The sequence below is a fragment of the Macaca mulatta genome, chromosome 14 (assembly GCF_049350105.2).
Source record: "Macaca mulatta isolate MMU2019108-1 chromosome 14, T2T-MMU8v2.0, whole genome shotgun sequence".
In the NCBI taxonomy this organism is placed as follows: Eukaryota; Metazoa; Chordata; class Mammalia; order Primates; family Cercopithecidae; genus Macaca; species Macaca mulatta.
Window position 1 is genome coordinate 10,238,039 of NC_133419.1, and position 19,322 is coordinate 10,257,360.

At 55.4% G+C, this 19,322-nt stretch overlaps 1 protein-coding gene across 30 annotated transcripts in view; it reads left to right on the forward strand.

The window, feature by feature from the left end:
- Positions 1-57: 57 nt before the first annotated feature.
- The window catches only part of MACROD1 (mono-ADP ribosylhydrolase 1), a 171,676-nt gene continuing 152,411 nt past the window's right edge, over positions 58-19,322 (forward strand). For 29 of the 30 annotated variants that reach the window (XR_013403292.1, XR_013403293.1, XR_013403294.1 and 26 more), the window contains exons 1-3: positions 80-496; positions 14,939-15,040; positions 16,300-16,416. Coding sequence is in view for 16 of the 30 variants with exons in the window: in XM_077961159.1 (XP_077817285.1) it covers positions 199-496; positions 14,939-15,040; positions 16,300-16,416 (517 nt within the window). In the remaining 14 variants the exon portion in view is untranslated. 30 annotated transcript variants of the gene reach the window in all.

Below are 19,322 nucleotides of genomic sequence, written 5' to 3' on the forward strand. Positions count from 1 at the left end.
CATCCGGCGGCCCGGACTACAAGTTCCAGGGTGCCCAGCGGCGCTCCCGGGTTTTCTGGCTGCGCCGCCCGCTGCCTCCGAGCAGGTCGCCGCTGGCTGGCAGTCGCCACCCGGTCCCAGAGTAAATAAGGGAGAGACACTCCCGAGCGCCGTAAATAGAGTCCAAGTGGGCGGAGAGCCGTCCCGCGCCGCCCGCTCATGTCTCTTCAGAGCCGACTGTCCGGCCGCCTGGTACAGCTGCGCGCGGCGGGGCAGCTGCTGGTCCCCCCGCGCCCCCGGCCCGGCCACTTGGCGGGTGCCACGCGGACCCGCAGCAGCACGTGCTGTCCCCCAGCGTTCCTGGGCGTGTTCGGCCGCAGCGCCCGGACCTCGGCGGGAGTTGGGGCGTGGGGGGCGGCGGCGGTGGGGCGGACAGCCGGGGTGCGCACTTGGGCCCCCCTGGCCATGGCGGCGAAGGTGGACCTGAGCACCTCCACCGACTGGAAGGAGGCGAAATGTAAGTGTAAGCACGAGGGGGCGCGAGGGAGAGGGCGGCCTCACGTGGGGCTTCCCGGCTGGGCAGCCCCCATCAAGCGAGCAGCCCCTTCCACCCGAGAGACCCGGGGAAGTTGAGGCCTCATCTGCCCTGGAACGGACCCCTCCTCCCCATTCACAGCCACCCCCGCCCCCTGTGTGTTCCCAGCCCCACAGAACAATTCACTCCAGACCAGGTCCAAGTGTCCATGCAGGGGGCAGCGTGAGGAAGGCGACCTTCCTTACCCCACTGGAATGGGTCACAGGGCACCCCAGGGATTGTGCAGGACCTACCATCTTCCTCCCCTGTGCAGGAGGAAAACTGAGGCCGAGTGCTGCAGCTGGTTTCCCCAAGGTCACTCAGGGAGCTGGTGGCAAAGTGGAGGTTATGATCCCGGACTCTCCAAACTTTGCACAGTGTGGTTCTCAAGTGCTCGGGAATGAGCTGAGGGAACAGCTCCGGGGCTGGCGTCCCACCTGGTGGGGCATGTAACCCCACAGAGTGACCTCCCTGGGCTGGCCTGTCCTGCCTCCACCCCACCCCAAGCCCGCACTCTGATGCCTTTCTGGGCACGTGGTATGGTGCCCTTTTCCCCTTCTCGCTGGCCTCTGGCCACTTGTTAGCAGTTTGCTCATGCCAGGAACAGAGGTTAGAGGAGCAGGTCAGGGCAGGGGTGGGGTCTTGTGCTTGTGACAACTGATGACACCCCCCCAAGAATCACAACACTTCCACTTGCTCCTGGAGTGGGCATGAGTCCGGGGGCCTGGGAAGGGAGAGAACCCAAGCTGCTGCTACTGAGCCCCAAATAGCTCTGCTGGGCACCCAGCTGTCCCTGCCTTTCAGGGTCTGCCTCCTGGGATCCTGTGATTCTTCCCAGCTGGATCCCCTTTCAAAAGTGCAGGGAAGTGGCTCATTGGCTGGGCCTCTATCCTGGAGTAGGTATGGCCTCTGGGCTGGGCGGGCAGGATGGAGAGTCCTGCAGTGTTAGGAATGAAGAGAAGATGGCTTTCTCGGGACCAGAAGTGGAAATCAAAATGATTTACTCCTGACATGAATTGCGTGGCCTGGGCCAGGATCTAAAAGTGATGGCAGAAAGCACCGACTTTAGTCTGTGAGCCGATGGAGAACTTGTCAGGCACTTGGCCCTTGCCCCAGAACAGCAGGAGGAGTTGGGGGCTGGCAGAGACCCCTGGAGGGGGAGCCACTGTCCCCACAGAGACCCTGCTCCCCTGAGCACTCTCTCAGAGAAGAACAACTCAGGAGGTTGGCAAAGAGCTAGGGAGACAAGGCGCCCAGGCACCTGTTTGAGGGCTGCCGCTCTTTCCAGGATCCAGCCCCCACAACCCTACTCTTGGTGCCAGGAAAGCAGCCAGACCTCGTAATCCGGCCGGGGTTCCTGGGCTGCTGTGCTGTTGCTGGGGTCTCCCTCTTTGCTTCGAGCTGGGATTTCCAATCATGAAGTTCCAAACTTTTATTGAACGCCCTCTAGGTGGCCAGGCTGGGGACTCAGACATGTGTCAGATAGGCAAGGGCCCTGCCCTCATGGAGCTTGTAATCTGGTGTGAAGATTACAAAGCATCTATTGTAAAGAATGTGTTCTAGCAGCTGAGACAAGGCCTGATAACCTCAGTGCTGTGAAGACACCATAGCAGATGGGGCTGCCTGAGCTGGGGAGATGAGAGGAGGCATCTCAGGGGTGGCGGCCTGAGAAGAGGCATCCAGCTGGGGAATGATATTCCAGACCCGTTACTGAGTGACAGTGGGCCAGGCCCAAGGAGTGGGGCTGGTCTGGGGCTCTGCCTGCTACTGAAGCCACAGTTAGAGGGATGCTTTTGGGGGTGAGACGTGGAGATCCCCCAATAGTTATCTATTGCTGTATAACAAAATAACCCGAACCTTAGTGGCTTAAAACAGCAAACCTGCATTCTCTCCGTCTCTGAGGGTCAGGAAACGGAGAGACGCTTAGCTGGGTCGTTCTAGCTCAGGGTCTCCCTCCCCTGAAGCCGGGTGGGACTTGGTTAGGGTCGGAGGATTCACTTTGGGGCCCCTCCACGGGGCTGCTTGAGTGTCTTACGGGATAGATGTCCTAAGCCTTTTCCCCCAGAGCATGTGCTCCACGAGAGGGATCGTGAGGAGACCCTGATGGAGCCACAGTGCTTTCTTTGTGACCTCGTCTTCAAAGTCTCTCCCGCTTTATTCTAGGGGTTCGAATCGAGTCAGGGAGTCTGGCCATACTCTGGGAGAGGGGAATTAGGGTCTACCTCTTGAAAGAAAGAATCTTAAATAATTTGCAGGTGTGTTTTTATTTTCTTAAAAAAAATTTTTTTTGAGACAGAGTTTCGCTCTTTTTGCCCAGGCTGGAGTACAGTGGTGTGATGTCACTGCAACCTCCACCTCCGGGGTTCAAGTGAGTCTCCTGCCTCAGCCTCCTGAGTAGCTGGGATTACAGGCACCCGCCAGCATACCTAGCTAATTTCTGTTGTTGTTGTTGTTTGTTTGTTTGTTTTGAAATGAAGACTCGTTCTGTTGCCCAGGTTGGAGTGCAGTGGTGTGATCTCAGCTCGCTGCAACCTCCACCTCCGGGGTTCAAGCGATTCTGCTGCCTCAGCCTCCCCAGTAGCTGGGATTACAGGCGTGTGCCATCATGCCTGGCTAATTTTTTTGTATTTTTAGTAGAGATGGGATTTCACTGTGTTAGCCAGGATGGTCTCAATCTGTGGACCTCATGATCTGCTCGCCTCGCCTCTCAAAGTGCTGGGGTTACAGGCGTGAGCCATTGCACCTGCCAATTTTCTTAAATTTCTTTTTAAATTTTTTTTTTGAGATGAAGTCTCCCTCCGTCGCCCAGGCTGGAGTGCAATGGTGCGATCTCGGCTCACTGCAAGCTCCGCCTCCTGGGTTCACACCGTTCTCCTGCCTCAGCCTCCCGAGTAGCTGGGACTACAGGTGCCCACCACCACACCCAGCTAATTTTTTGTATTTTTTAGTAGAGATGGGGTTTCACCGTGTTAGCCAGGATGGTCTCGATCTCCTGACCCTGTGATCCGCCTGCCTTGGCATCCGCCTGCCTCGGCCTCCCAAAGTGTTGGGATTACAGGCGTGAGCCACCGTGCCTGGCCAAAATTTTTTTAATTCATTTAATTTTTTTTTTGAGACAGGGTCTCACTCTGTTGCTCAGGCTGAAGTGCAATGGTGTAATCATGGCTCACTGCACTCTTAAACTCCTGGGCTCAGTGATCCTCCTGCCTCAGCCACCTGAGTAGTTGGAACTATAGGCGCACATCACCATGTGCAACTAATTTTTTTTTCTTTTGAGACAAGGTCTGTTGCCCAGGCTGGAGTGCAGTTGTGAGATCTCAGCTCACTGCATCCTCAACCTCCTGGGCTCAAGCGATCCTCCCACCTCAGTCTCCCGAGTAGCTGGAACTACAGGCATATGCCACCACGCCTGGCTAATTTTTTGTATTTTTTTGTAGAGACAGAGTTTTGACATGTTGCCCAGGCTGGTCTCAAACTCCTAAGCTCAAGCAGTCTACCCACCTCAGACTCCCAAAGTGCTGAGATTACAGGTGTGAGCCACCGGCAGCTAATGTTTTAAAAACTTTATTGTAGAGACTGGGTCTCACCATGTTGCCCAGGCTGGTCTCGAACTCCTGGCCTCAAGTGATCCGCCCACCTCAGCCTCCCAAAATGCTGGGATTACAGGTGTGAGCCACTGTGCCTGGACAAGTGTATTTTTTAAGCCATCACATTATAGGAGATCTGGGGGGCTGCCTCAGCTGGACTCTGCCTCTGATTAGGGTCTGAGCCGTGGCCCTTGAGGACCCCTACACTTTTCATGGTTACATTCTAATCACACTTTCAGCCAAGTTACATTTGACAGCCAAGTGCCACAAGTGTGGAGATCTTCAGTGCACAGCATATGCAACTGTGCAGCCACTACATGGGTCAAAAGGTAGAGCATTGCCATCACCCCAGAAGTCGCCTCTTTTCACTTGGTACCGTCTGGAGCTAATTACTCTTGTGATATCTGTTCATTTTGTCTCTTCTTGAAGTCCGGCCCCTTTCACTCAATATCTGGCTAGTTCGTCCATGTTATTGGATGTGGCAATGGTTCGCTCTTTTTTATTGCTGTATAGTGTTCCAGCATATGAAGGTACCACAGCTTGTTTCCCACTGTTTTGTTGTTTTGTTTGGTTTCGTTTTTTTGAGATGTAGTCATGCTCTGTCGCCCAGGCTGGAGTGTAGTGGCGTGATCCCAGCTCACTGCAACCTCTCCGCTTCCTGGATTCAAGCGATTCTTCTGCCATGTTGCCCAGGTTGGTCTCAAAATCCTGACCTCAGGTGATCTACCTGCCTCGGCCTCCCAAAGTGCTGAGATTACAACCATGAGCCACCATACCCGCCCCCCACTCTTTTGTTGATAGACATTTGGATTTCTTGTGAATAAAGCTGCGCTATACTTTTTTTTTTTTTGAGACAAGATCTCATTCTGTTGCCCAGGCTGAAGTGCAGTGGTGCAATCACAGCTCACTGCAGCTTCCAACTCCTGGGCTCAAACCATCCTCCCACCTCAGCCTCCTGAGTAGCTGGGACTATAGGCGTGTTCTACCACGCCTGGCTAATGTTTTTAAAAACGTTTTGCAGAGACAGGGTCTCATTGTTATCCCAGGCTGGTCTTGAACTCCTGGGCTCAAGTGATCCTCCCACCTCTGCCTGTAAATGTGCTAAGCGCTGAGATTACAGACGTGTGCCGCTGTGCCTAGCTTCCTGAATATTCTCTCCATGTCTTTGATGGACATGTGCTCTCATTTCAGGGCTGTAGCTAGATAGGCCTCCAAATACTTGTCTGCCTGAGAGGATCCTCTCTCAAAGCCTGACACACAGTAACCAAACTCACAAGAGACTGACGTATAGGTCAGAAGGCATAATGTGCAGTTCGTGGTGGGGAAATATAATGGCAGTGTGTCTGAAAACTCAGGTGTGCCTGGGCAGAACCTCCTGTCCCTATGGGAAAGCCTCATGGAAGCCAAATTGTAATCTTAGGATTGCTCAGAGCATGCATTCTCATCCAGGGCTGGTTGAGTGATTTTGGAAGCCTTGCCCTGGGCAAGGTAGGGAAGCTTCCCTGCTTGAGAAGGGTCAGTCCCCCCACAAGGATCCCCTTTCCCGGGCGTTTGCTCGGTATTTCCATCTATATGCAGTGCTGAGTGCCTGCTCTGGACCCATGTAAGGATGCCCAACCTACGGCCCAGCTTGTCCTCCAAGCTGATGACCAAATTCAGCTTCCCCCTGGACACTCCTTTTCTTTACCTCGAAGCTGATGCTTATTTCCATGGGCCCATTCTCCCTCCAGGTATGTACATACCTTCAGGCTGGATCTTCCTGGCTGGGAGACTTTCAGTCTTTTGGGGAGACTTCAGCAGTGTCTGATTTTACTAGCCAGGGGTTACTTTTTCTAATTTATTTATATTTATATTTATTTTTTTTTTTGAGACCGAGTTTCGCTCTTGTTGCCCAGGCTGGAGTACAGTGGCGCGATCTCAGCTTACCGCAACCTCCACCTCCCAGCTTCAGGCGATTCTCTTGCCTCAGCCTCCCAAGTAGCTGGGATTACAGGCATGCGCCACCATGCCTGGCTAATTTTGTATTTTTGGTAGAGACGGGGTTTCTCCATGTTGGTCAGGTAGGTCTTGAACTCCTGATCTCAGGTGAACCTCGCCCGCCTCGGCCTCCCAAAGTGCTGGGATTACAGGAGTGAGCCACTATTCCTGGCCTGTTTATTTATTTATTTGAGATGGTCTCACTTTGTTGCCCAGGCTGGAGTGCAGTGATGGTATCTTGGCTCACTGCAGCCTCTGCCACCCAGACTCCAGCAATCCTCCCACCTCAGCCTCCCAAGTAGCTGGGATTACAGGTATGTGCCACCACACCCGGCTAATTCTTGTATTATTTTTTTTTTCTGAGACGGGAGTCTCACTCTGTCACCTAGGCTGGAGTACAGTGGTGCCATCTCGGCTCACTGCAACCTCCACCTCCCGTGTTCAAGCGATTCTCCTGCCTCAGCCTTCTGAGTAGCTGGGATTATAGGCCTGTGCCACCACACCGGCTAATTTTTGTATTTTTAGTAGAGAAGGGTTTCACCATGTTGGTCAGGCCGGTCTCGAACTCCTGACCTCTTGATCCACCTGCCTCAGCCTCCCAAAGTGCTGGGATTACAGGCATGAGCCACTGCAGCCGGCCTAATTTTTCTATTTTTTGTAGAGACGGGGTTTTGCCATGTTGGCGAGGCTGGTCTTGAACTCATGAACTCAAGCAATCCACCCACCTCAGCCTCCCAAAGTGCTGGGATTACAGGCGTGAGTCACTGCACCCGCCCTGCTTTCTCTAATTTGATACCCTCAGTTTTGAGGCACTTCGTTATCCCCCCGGGAGTGCCTTTTCATCAGAAGATCGTGGAAACACCCTCCCTGTAAAGGCAGTTGAGCACGAGGGACTTAAGGTTAGGCCCTTGTTGGTATCTGGTGCTGTGTCATCACAGGAGGGGCCTGGCTTTGGCTCCTTGTTCCAACAACCCTTGCAGGCAGAGCTGTGAGCCACAAAGAGCAGGGACATTGTTGTCATCAGACCTGGGGATGTGCTGCTGCTTCCTCACTCTCCAAGCCTCAGTTTCCTCATCTATAAAATGGGACCAGTGGCACCTGCTTGGAGGTTGTGCTGAGATCACATTAGAAACCACTTTGGGCCGGGCACGGTGGCTCAAGCCTGTAATCCCAGCACTTTGGGAGGCCGAGACGGGCGGATCAGGAGGTCAGGAGATCGAGACCATCCTGGCTAACACGGTGAAACCTCGTCTCTACTAAAAAATACAAAAAACTAGCCGGGCGAGGTGGCGGGCGCCTGTAGTCCCAGCTACTCGGGAGGCTGAGGCAGGAGAATGGCGGGAACCCGGGAGGCGGAGCTTGCAGTGAGCTGAGATCCGGCCACAGCACTCCAGCCTGGGCGACAGAGCGAGACTCTGTCTCAAAAAAAAAAAAAAAAAAAAAAGAAACCACTTTGGGCCAGGCGTGGTGGTTCATGCCTGTAATCCCAGCACTTTAGGGGCCAAAGTGGGAGGATTCCTAGAGCCCAGGAGTTTGAGACCAGCCTGGGCAATATATCAAGACCTTGTCTCTCCTAAAAATAAAATAAAGAAAAGGAAATAAACCATTTTATATACCATGGCCCAGAATCGGTCCCAGCGGCCCCCCTTCCTTGTCACCCCTTAGACCGTCAGACCTGTCTCTGCTCTGTGCTGGCCATGGTGACACCGGGCTCTTGTAGGCTTGTCTCATGTGCTGGGGCCCTGAGCCTGCACAGCCTAAGCCATCCTCTCCTTGGTGACTCAAGGTAGGGCTGCTGCACTCCAGCCTCACACCACACTGTGCAGAACCGGGGCTAATTTCAGCCCCCGTGGGATTTCATCCAGAGTGGAGGGCTTATCTGATTTGAATGCAGCACTGGCAAATTTTCCAGGTACCCCTGGGAGTCGGGGGACTTCTCCCACCTATCTCCTGGGGACGCAGCCTTGCCAGTGCCCTGGTGTGGGCGGAGACAAGGGGGCAGGGGAGAGGAGAGAGGTTCCAAGGTGCCGCGTGCTCTGTCTCCCTTTGCTCGAGCTGTGGGCTTTGACAAGACCCTGTTCTTGCAGGCCGGTGAGCACAGGTGATTAATGCCCCTGCCACCGAGTCTAAATGCCGCCGCGTCCTGGGAACCCAGCCGGTATCAGCCCTGCCCACCTGGCATTCTCTCTGAGTGGAGCTCCGCCTTGGCGCCCCAGCCTGCCCTCACCTCTCTGAACACCATCTTGCAAAGTGCCATAAAGACACTTCTTAAAACACATCATTGAATTCCCGTTGGCCTGCTGCACTTTATGGTTCTGGCGGAGCCTGCTTCCTCCTGCTCGGCTTTCGTGCCTGGGAGCCGCTGGAAGCTTCGTCCGGGGTCACGCCTCTCCATCAAAATTTACTGCGGACATCTTTTTGCAACACCTGTCTCACTGAGCTGTGAAATACTCTTGCCTCTTCAAAAATGAAAGAAAATGAAAATGCATGTTTTACATCTTTTATAAAAAATAAAATAAAACTCACTTGTGCTTTAAGTCTGCATTTGTCCTTCTTACAGGAGGAGGTGGGAAATGTTAGAAATTCATGGGCAAGGCCGGGCGCGGTGGCTTACACCTGTAATCCCAGCACTTTTGGAGGCTGAAGCGGGTAGACCATCTGAGGTCAGGAGTTCAAGACCAGCCTGGGCAACATGGTGAAACCCCATCTCTACTAAATATACAAAAAAATTAGCTGAGCGTGGTGGTACATGCCTGTAATCCTAGCGACTCAGGAGGTTGAGGCATGAGAATCGCTTGAACCCAGGAGGCGGAGGTTGCAGTGAGCCTCAATCGCACGACTGCACTCCAGCCTGGGTGAGAGAGTGAGACTCTGTCTCAAAAAAATAAAAACACAGAAATGCGTGGGGCATGTTCCTGGCTTAAGGCCCCTGTTTCTTCTCCAGGGGGAATGAAGAGGGGTCTGGTGGGCGAGGACTGCCAACAGAGGACATGGAGGTGAGACGCCGAATGGGCGCGGTTGGCCTTTTCTTTCCCCATAAATCAGAAACCAGTGCGGTGTGTGGCTCTTTGGGGATCAGCCAGGCCACAGCCTTGTTCTGGTGGTGAGGACAGACTTGCGTCTGGCATGCTGGCCTTCTGAGGTATGCACTCGGGCTCCATAGACTAGAAGGGACAGGCTGACAGATGTCCTCAAGGTCAGCACCCAGCCGGCTGGTGGCAGAGCCAGCATGCTGTCTCTGGGAAGTGGAGCCATCCTGTGGGCTTTGCTGGAGAAAAGGGGCTGTGTGGGCTGTGGGTCACTCAGACCAGGCCACCATGCTTAGGGAGGACAGTGTGGGAGGAAGCCCAGGTTTCTCTCACTTGTGTGCGACTGGGGGCAGGTCACTGTGCCTCTTCTCTAGAACATGGTGGTGGCATCTGCCAGATGATATCTGCTAGGGCACCTGAGGTGTCTCTGGTCACCCTGGTCTAGTACCATGGGATGCCTAGGGCCTGCCCAGCCAGAGACACTTCAGCAAGGCCTCTGGGGTCCATCTGGGTCCTAGCCCACCAGTCCCGCCAGCATCACAGTGGGTACCTGACTTTCTGGCCACAGGTCCAGCCGTCTGGGAGTGTCCAGCCGTCTGGGAGTGCCCACACAGTGGCATGCCAAGCCTTGCAGTGGGGAGGTCACAGTTATGCAAAGTGACAAATATGGGCACTCAAATTATTTATTTAGAGACAAGGTCTCACTCTGTTGCCCAGTCTGGAGTGCAGTGGCACAATCACAGCTCACTGCAGCCTTGACCTCCCAGACTGAAGCGATCCTCCTGCCTCAGCCTCCCGGGCAGTTGGGACCACAGATGCACATCCACCACGCTCAGCTGATTTTTTTTTTTTTTTTTTGAGATGGAGTTTTGCTCTTATTGCCCAGGCTGGAATGCAATGGTGTGATCTCAGCTTACCGCAACCTCAGGTTCAAACGATTCTCCTGCCTCAGCCTCCTGAGTAGCTGGGATTACAGGCATGTGCCACCATGCCCGGCTAATTTTGTATTTTTAGTAGAGACGGGGTTTCACCATGTTGACCAGGGTAGTCTCAAACTCCTGACATCAGGTGATCCGCCTGCCTCGGCCTCCCAAAGTGCTAGGATTACAGGTGTGAGCCACCATGCCAGGCCACTCGGCTGATTTTTTGGTATTTTTTGGTAGAGATGGGCTTTCTCCATGATGTCCAGGCTGGTCTCGAACTCCTGGGCTCAAGCGATTGGCCTGCCTTGGCCTCCCCAAGTGCTGGGGACCCAAATACTTAGGAAAGGTCCTCTGTCTGCTGTGTTCCCAAGTTGGAAAAAAAAGTTCTCCACAATTTTGTCCTGTTTGCTTTGTTCTCTTTGGGCCTTATTTTGCCGCCAGGAAGGAGTGAGTGTGTCTGGTGTGTAGACTGCACTTTGCAGTTCACAGCCACCTTCTCCTTTGACCCTCCCAGCAAGCCTGGGTGTTAGCAAGGGAAGGTCTGCCTTGTCCCTATTCTAGAGATGGGAAAACCGAGGCTCCAAACTGAGCATGGTGTTGGGAGGTCACGAGCCCAAACCTGGCGGGACCTGTAACAGAAGAAAAGGCACAGCCTGGGTCTAGGCCGGCTGCCACCAGCATCTGTCACAGCTCTCGCAGGCAGGCTCTGTGGGGGTCAGAGGCTCAGAAGAGAGTGGAGGGACAGCTCTGGAGGTTGCTCGCTTAAACAGGGTTTTGAATCTGTGCAACTGATTACAAGACCTAGGGAGGAAAGCAGTAAGGACACTTCCTGCCCACAGGGAAGGCAGGAGGGGCCGCGGCATGGGGTGTGGTGACCTTGACCTTGTTGGGGGGAGGGACCAGACTGGGTGGACTGAAGGGAGCATGGGAGGGAGGAAGTGGAGATAGCAGAGGAGGGGGCAGCTGCAGGGGTGTGGAATGCGGGTGTCGAGGGTGGGGACGGGGATTGTTTGAGGGCAGGCAGGACGGCCTGGTGGAGGGGTACCTGCAGCAGTGAGTGCTCTGGGAGGTGGGCCTGGCAGGTGGCAGCACTGACAGGAGGGACCTTCATGCCCAGTGACCTGAAGGAGGGAGGACAAGGTGCGGGCAGGTGGTGGAGGTGCCCGGCTCAGTGGGGGAGGACAGCAGCTGGAGGAAGAGTGGGGGCAGCTGGGGAAAAGGAGGAAGGGGGAGTTCACTGCCAAAGCAGCAGCTGCGTGGCCAGGCTGACAGAGCCCCCATAGGGGAGGTGAAAAATTTAGAGGCAGCCTCTGCTTGGTGGTGGGATTTCCTCCAGTGATTTACAGCCCCTGGGACCAACCAGAGAAATTGGGATCACTTCCTCCCTGAAGCTTTCCTGGCCTCCCCTCTTCTCGGTCAGGCTCCAGGACCTCACCTTGGTGAAGGTGAGGATGCTTGATAAATATTTATTAACTGACTTATTGGCATTCGAGCTGCCGATGGGAGGTGCAGAGCCCAGATGGAGTGGCCTCTCCTCTCTGGCCTGTTCTTTGCCCTCGGTAGGTGGTACTGGCTTCCAGCAGCTCAGCCCTTTGCCACGTGCCAGGCTAGCCCAGTCCACTTCCTATGAAATGCAGGAGGTAGCTTCCCACAGCCTCATTATTCTGTAATGAGCCTCATTATTCTGTAGCCTTTTCCTACAGAAGAGGCCAGCAGAGGCTTGGGAATGCTCCTTGCAGATACCAGCATCCCCTACCCCCACACAAAGAAAGGAGTCTTCAGATGGGAGGCCCCTGGCCTGCTCCTCAGGTCCTGCTGGGGCCATGTGCCCAGCAGGGAGACTGGCCTCTTGAAAAGGGGGGGCAGGGAATGGGCTGTGAGAAGCAAGGGACACTAGTGATGGAGGGGCCAGCAGAGGTACCCTTGGCCCCTTAGAAAGAACGCACATGGCGGCTGGGTGCAGGGGCTCATGCCTGTAATCCCAGCACTTTGGGAGGCCAAGGTGGGCGGATCACGAGGTCAGGAGATCGAGACCATCCTGGCTAACATGGTGAAACCCTGTCTCTACTAAAAATGCAAAAAATTAGCTGGGTGTGGTGGTGGGCGCCTGTAGTCCCAGCTACTTGGGAGGCTGAGGCAGGAGAATGGCGTGAACCCGGAAGGCGGAGCTTGCAGTGAGATCGCGCCACTGCACTCCAGCCTGGGCGACAGAGGGAGACTCCGTCTCAAAAAAAAAAAAGAAAAAAGAAAAAAACCCTCTCTACTAAAAATGCAAAAAATTAGCCGGATGTGACAGGCGCCTGTAGTCCCAGCTACTTGGGAGGCTGAGGCAGGAGAATCCCGGGAGGGGAGGTTGCAGTGAGCCGAGATCACGCCCTGGACTCTAGCCTGGGCGACAAAGTGAGACTCCATCTCAAAAAAAAAAAAAAAAAAAAGGCGGCACATGGTACACTCATGGGAAGTATCTGGTGAAAGCATTTTTTTTTTTTTTTGGCAGAGTCTTGCTATGTTGTCTAGGCTGGAATACAGTGGCATGATCTCGGTTCACTGCAACCTCAGCCTCCCAGGTTCAAGCGATTCTCCTGCCTCTGCCTCCCAAGTAGCTGTTATTACAGGTGCCCACAACCACGCCCAACTAGTTTTTGTAATTTTAGTAGAGACAGGGTTTCACTGTGTTGGCCAGGCTGGTCTCGAACTCCTGACCTCAGGTGATCTGCCCACCTTAGCCTCCCAAAGTGCTGGGATTACAGGCATGAGCCACTGTGCCTGGCCATGTGAAAGCATTTTCAATCTGGTTATAGCGCTCCTGGGATGAAGTCAGTTGCCTACCTCTGTCACCCCACAAACAATTTTATTCTCCTACGACCTTTACATGCTGTTCCTGCTGCCAAACACCCTTTCCGGCCCTGGCTGCTTCTCACGCCTCTTCCGAGTCTCCCTTAAGCCTCCCCGCCGCCCTGCCTGGTCAGGGTTCCAGGGAACTCCTCTGCCAGCCCCGAGTGTCTCATAGCGCATCTCAGAATTGGAATTGCTCGACTAAAGTGCCTGGACCAGCTTCTGTCTCCCTGGCTGGGTTGTAGATTCACGAGGGCCAGGGCCAGGTCAGCCCGCTCAATGCATCTCTGGCGCTGAATGCAGGACCTACTTGTGCCCAAGAATGTTTATGGAAGAGGGGGCAGAAGTGGCTGCCAGGAAAGGTGGCTCTGGCTTGAGCAGCAGTTGAGGCTGACCAGGGGTGGGCGTAGCCTTTTGTGATGACCCCAGCTTTGCATCCAGCAGGGACTCTGGACTGGGCCCCTTGCATGAGTTCTGTCATCTAATGCTCTCAGCATCCTTGGGCTGTTATCACCACTGCCAGCAGCTGTCAGATGAGGAGATGGAGGCCTGGATGGTGAAGTGACTCTGGTGGAGAAAACATCCTGCTGTGTGAGGGTGGCCTCCCCATCTCCCTGAGCATTTGTGGAGGGACCTACCTGTCCCCCTCACCATCATGTGCATAGAAGCTTCCAGGCTGCAATCTTTCCTTTCTCACCACCTCCTCTAATTGCTCTTCCACCTCTACATACTTCTTTTTTTTTTTTTTTTTTTTTTTTGAGACGGAGTCTCGCTCTGTCGCCCAGGCTGGAGTGCAGTGGCGCGATCTCGGCTCACTGCAAGCTCTGCCTCCCGGGTTCACGCCATTCTCCTGCCTCAGCCTCCCCAGTAGCTGGGAGTACAGGCGCCCGCCACCTCGCCCAGCTAGTTTTTTGTATTTTTTAGTAGAGACGGGGTTTCACCGTGTTAACCGGGATGGTCTCGATCTCCTGACCTCGTGATCCGCCCATCTCGGCCTCCCAAAGTGCTGGGATTACAGGCTTGAGCCACCGCGCCCGGCCCTCTACATACTTCTTGATGCTTTTTGGGTTTCTCAATTGTAGCCTTTGCTGTTTGCCGTGGGGACTGCCCCATACCGGGAGCCTGTGGTCCAGGGAGGCAGGCAGGGCTGAGAGCCTGGGTGTGCTGGCGGCCTCAGGCCAGCAGGCGGAGCCCGCGAGCTGCGAGCCTGGCCCGGCGCGGTCTGGGCGGGCCTTTCTGAGACGGGTTCCAGGTTTCTGTGCCTGGTGCCACCCCCAAGGGAAGGCAGAGCCCATGGGACAGTGCCCAGGCAAGGGGGAGCCGGCCAGGGTAGACCCAGAGTCCGTGAGTGGGTGGGGGGTGCCTGGCTCCTCTCTCAAGTCCCTGCTGTGTGAGGGTGGCCTCCCACCCTTCCTGAGCCTCAGTTTTCTCATCTGTAAAATGGGGGTGATTCCAGCCCCATTGGTCATGCTGGGAGCCCTCAGCCGATGCTGGTGAGATGTTGGGGACAGGTGCCAGGTCCACTTGGTCCTGCAGCTCCTGGAGGAGGACAGCTGTCCCGCTGCCTGCATGCGGTGACAGTGAGGGCAGAACTGACTGGCGGTGGGACTGACGGATAATGTCACCGGCTGAGTGCTGCCAACCGGCTTGACCTTAGTGTGTGGGAGGAAGCTCGGAGCTGTTCCTCAGGGGACGTCTTCACCCCCGTTCTAATCAGGGAGAAATGGGGGACCCAAAGAGATGTGGACTCTGCTGGAAAGTGGCAGAGCTGAATTCTGAACTCAGGTCTGCGATGCCTGAGCCAGTCCCTCAGCCTCCCCAGACCTCAGTTTCCCTCCCTGAACAAAGAGAGCAGGACAAGATATTCTAGGGGCCTCTGAGGCTGCCCCAGCATGCCCGCCCTGTGTGCCCAGGGAAGGATGGACAGGAAGGGCTGGTTTGCATTCTTGGATAAGGCAAGAAGGGAGATGTGGGGGTGTGAGCACCTGGCCAGCTCCTCTGCCCCCACCCTGACGCTCCTTCCTGCCTCTGCAGCCTTTCTGAAGGGCCTGAGTGACAAGCAGCGGGAGGAACATTACTTCTGCAAGGACTTTGTCAGGCTGAAGAAGATCCCGACGTGGAAGGAGATGGCGAAAGGTAGGCCCTGCTCTGGGGAGGCCCTGGTGGGCAGGCTCCAGACCCGTGGCTTGGGAGAATCGTGCAGACAGGAAGAGCGAGTCCAGCAGCGTGTATCGAGTGCTTGCTGCAGGCAGGCGCTCTGCGTGTATCACCTCATTCAATTATTTTGTTTTATTTTTTGAGACGGAGTTTCACTCTTTTTGCCCAGGCTGGAGTGCAATGGTGCGATCTTGGCTCACTGCAACCTCCGCCTCCTGGGTTCAAGTATTCTCCCACCTCCGCCTCCCAAGTAGCTGGGATTACAGGCATGTACCACCACATCCGGCTAATTTTGTATTTTCAGTAGAGATGGGGTTTTACCATGTTGTCCAGGCTGGTCTTGAACTCCTGACCTCAAGTGATCTGCCCGCCTCGGCCTCCCAAAGTGCTGGGATTAAAGGCGTGAGCCACCAAGCCCGGCCACCTCATTCAATTATTTATTTATTTATTTAATTTAGTTTAGTTTTTGAGATGGAGTCTCACTTTGTCACTGAGACAAGTGCAGTGGCGTGATCTCGGCCTTCTGCAACCTCTGCTTCCTGGGTTCAAGCGATTCTCCTGCCTCAGCCTCCTGAGTAGCTGCGATTATAGACATGTACCACCATGCCCGGATAATTTTTGTATTTTCAGTAGAGATGGAGTTTCACCATGTTGGCCAGGCTGGTCTCGAACTCCTGACCTCAAGTGATCTGCCCTCCACGGCATACCAAAGTGCTGGGATTATAGGCGTGAGCCACTGTGCCTGGCCACTTCATTCAATTATTAACACAACAAGTGCAATTTTTATCCCCATTATATGGTAGGAAACAGAGCCCTAGGTTAGGTGAGCCACCTGCCTGAGATTACTTGCTTGTAGGGAGCTGGGGTTTGAAGTGCGATTTGGTTGCTTACAGTAGGGTGTGTTGGTGAGACAGCAGGCCTGGTGACCCATAAACCTGGGCAAGTCCCTGACCCACCTAATCCTCAGTTTCTACCTCTGTGAAATGGGATGGATGATATTAGCACTGTACCTGCTGGTGGCCTTGCTGTCAAGATGCAAGGAGTCCCCGCATGATGCTGGCACACAGTAGGTGCTCCTCAGCGTGGGTTCCTGGTACTGGGTCAGCAGTCATCATGCTGCAGGCTGCCCCTGGAGGTGGAGGGAGGTCGATAGGGAAGGCCCTGGCCCCTGGGCCCTGGCTGGGTCCCTCTGCAGTGGGCAGCCTTGCTGTGACCTCCCCGGCCCCTACTTGTTCCAGGGGTGGCTGTGAAGGTGGAGGAGCCCAGATATAAAAAGGACAAGCAGCTCAATGAGAAGATCTCCCTGTTCCGCGGCGACATCACCAAGCTGGAGGTGGACGCCATCGTCAACGCCGGTGAGTGGCTGGCCTGAACCAGAACCCTGGTGGCCGCCCCGTTGCCTTTGCTCTACTCTGCTGTGCCAGGCCTGGGTGGACGCCACCTGGCTCCAGTGAGGCTCAGGTTGCTGGCAGGGACGGCCTGCTGGCGCCATGGCAGCCCAGCGCGTCGGCCACTCGGGCTCCTCTTCCCTTGAAACCCTGACCTGCTGTGTCGGGGGCGCCTTGCTCCACTGAGACCCATTAGTGGCCGGGGAAGTGGGAGAGCTGGGCTGGAACTGGGCTTCCCTGCCAGGAAGGCAGAGGCCACAGCGGAGAGGTCTGACCTTGGGGGACCACAGAGGCCCCAACCACCACCTGCCTTCCTCTACCTTTGGCCTGCCCTGCCCTCCCTTCAGACCTGGGCAGGTGAAGGAGCTTGTCGAGGGATAGTGGGGGCAGAGAGGTCCCCTGCGGTGCCCTGGCCGCTTTCCAGCGCCTGGAAACGGGAGCTGCTCAGCTTCCTGCGCTCGCCTCTTGCTGGCTTGGCAGTTTGTTGTGATGAGTATGGGAGCCGGCTGCTTCTTTGTGGGAGGGAGGAAGGGGGCTGCTTCTCCACGCAGGCAGTGGTTGTCTGGCAAGGTCAAAGGTGCCAGGAAAGGACTTTGGCATGGGGTGTCAAGGGCCGGTTAAGTCCAGCAGGTGGCTTGTGGAACAGGTCGAGTGGCGGCTGAACCCCGGCCCTCGCCCGCCTGCTCACTTGCTCCTTTGCTTACCCGGCGTCTGCACCAAGCATCAGAGGAAGGGGAGCTCTTTTTCAGACCCTGAATTTGGGGGGCAGATCCTCTCATCTTGGGCTCCAGCTCACGGGAAAACCCTGCCGTGCCAGCCTCTCCCCAGCCTGTGCAGGCCCAGGGCACCCCCAGGAGCTTCTCGACTCTCCTTCGTCTCCACTTTGGGCTTGTAGTGGTCGTGCTTGGCTCCAGCGCTGTCCCCCAGTGACTCTGGGGCTTGGTGGCGCCGATGCTGTGAGCATTTCCGTTGATCTCTCTGAGTTACGGGCTCTAGGATCCGGAGAGCGAAGGTCACTCGGCTGCCCCGGGCCTGGTCCATGGGGTCTGAGTTGTGTTTCCTGAAGCAACCTTGCTCTGTGCGTCTTCCCACCGTTGACTGCAAAGCTGGATAGTCATATGGGGGTGCCTTGCCCACACATTACCTGTCGAGACACACAGGTGACAGGTTACACGTAGGCAGGAGTTTCTGCTCAGAGTGGCTGGCTGAGGGGAGCAGGGGGAGCTAGAGTCACCTTGGGCTTCTGCAGGTGGTTCTGGTGTGTTTCTCTAGGGCCACGAGGAAGAGGACTGCTAGTCCATCTGGGGCCACACGGCTAAGACAAAGCCACATCTGCACTGGCAGATGTTACAGTGGCCTGGGGGAGGGCGTTCTTGCTGCCTGTGCCCAGGAGGGGCTGGCCTGGAGCAGAAGGGCAGAGCCTTGGGGCTGTGGCTGAGAGGGCAGTCAGGCAGGACAGTGGGTACTCCAGCCCTGCCAGTCACTGGCAAGCATGTGAGAGGTACCCCAGCGGTATCTTCTTGCTGAGCTGCAAAGTGGCCAGAGGGAAAATGAGGTATCTTGTGAGCTCTGTCCCCCTGGGTTGGTGATTGGCTGCAACATGGGCCAGGAGAAAGGGTTCAGGGAACAAGGTGGGGTGTTGGCGGGTGCAGATGGAACAGGGGACACTCTGGAGGCTGCACCCGGGCTGTGGGTGTGATTAACGCCGCTTGCTAAGTGCTCTTGGGAGTCGCCAGGCTTTGGATGCAGCAGCTCCATCGGAAGTGCTTTAGTGCCAGCTCCATTTGCACCAGGGCCAGGGCTGGGGCAGTGCTGGCTGAGTTTCTCTGGGGACTCCCCTTCTCCGTGTCCTTGCCTAGGCCTCTGTTTCCTCCTCTGCACAATGAGGGTAGCAAAGAAAGCACCCATCAGGTTGCTGGGGGCACTTGGAGCTGATGCACGTGACGTGCAAATGGCGGTCACTCATCACCAGGCGGGAATCGGGGCTCAGCACCTCGCATTGGTGCTGAAACTGGTGTCATCAGCGCCATTCTGGGCATCACCCCTGTCCTGGGGGTGCTGAGGGACATGGTACCTCCTGCAGATGATCAGCTTTCGCCTCCCCCTGCTTGCCTCAGTTTACCCACACTCCTCTTGGTGTGTTTTCCTGGGATCTTTTTGTTCTAGAATCTCACAGCCAGGAGGACCCAGTACCCATCTGGAATCCCAGGGAATGGCGGAGGCAGGGTCTGGACACAGGCTTCCCACACAGAGCCCGAGTCTCCTTTGGCCGTCCAGGGCTTTGTGGAACCCCAGCGTTCAAAGTGGCTTTGGCACTGGTCAGGCCTCCAGGGTCCTGGGTGGCCTTGGCTCCCACCCCAGCCCCTTTGCCCACCAGGGGGCAGCAGAGATCGCAGTTCCCAGGAGCCCATAAATCAGCCTGTTTATTAGTGGAATAAAAGTCGTCCACAACGGCGGGGCTTTTCGGGGCTGCATAAATCTGCGTCTGTGCCTCGTGAAACCCATATGTGCTTAATTCATATGTAAAGTTTCAAGCAGGAAGAGAATACGTGTCCATTAAATTCTATTTGACTTGATTATAATCATTAGCCGTGAATAATTGCTTCTCAGTGCCTACCGCGGAGCCACCACAATAAGCAAGAGGAGAGAGCAATTATCTTGGGGTGGGGATTTTTAAATTTATATTTTTGAAGCCAGGAGCAGTGCTGGCCCCGCGGGCGTCAGTGGCCCATGGAGAATGCTGCGGGTCATACTGGGCTGGGAGCTTGAGGTCTGGCCGCCCGCCGGAGCTTCTGGATTTTGTTGTGGGGGGCGGTTCTCTTTGTTCCTGCTGCCATATGGGAGGGGCTGTCACTGCCTGGGCTTGGGTCCAG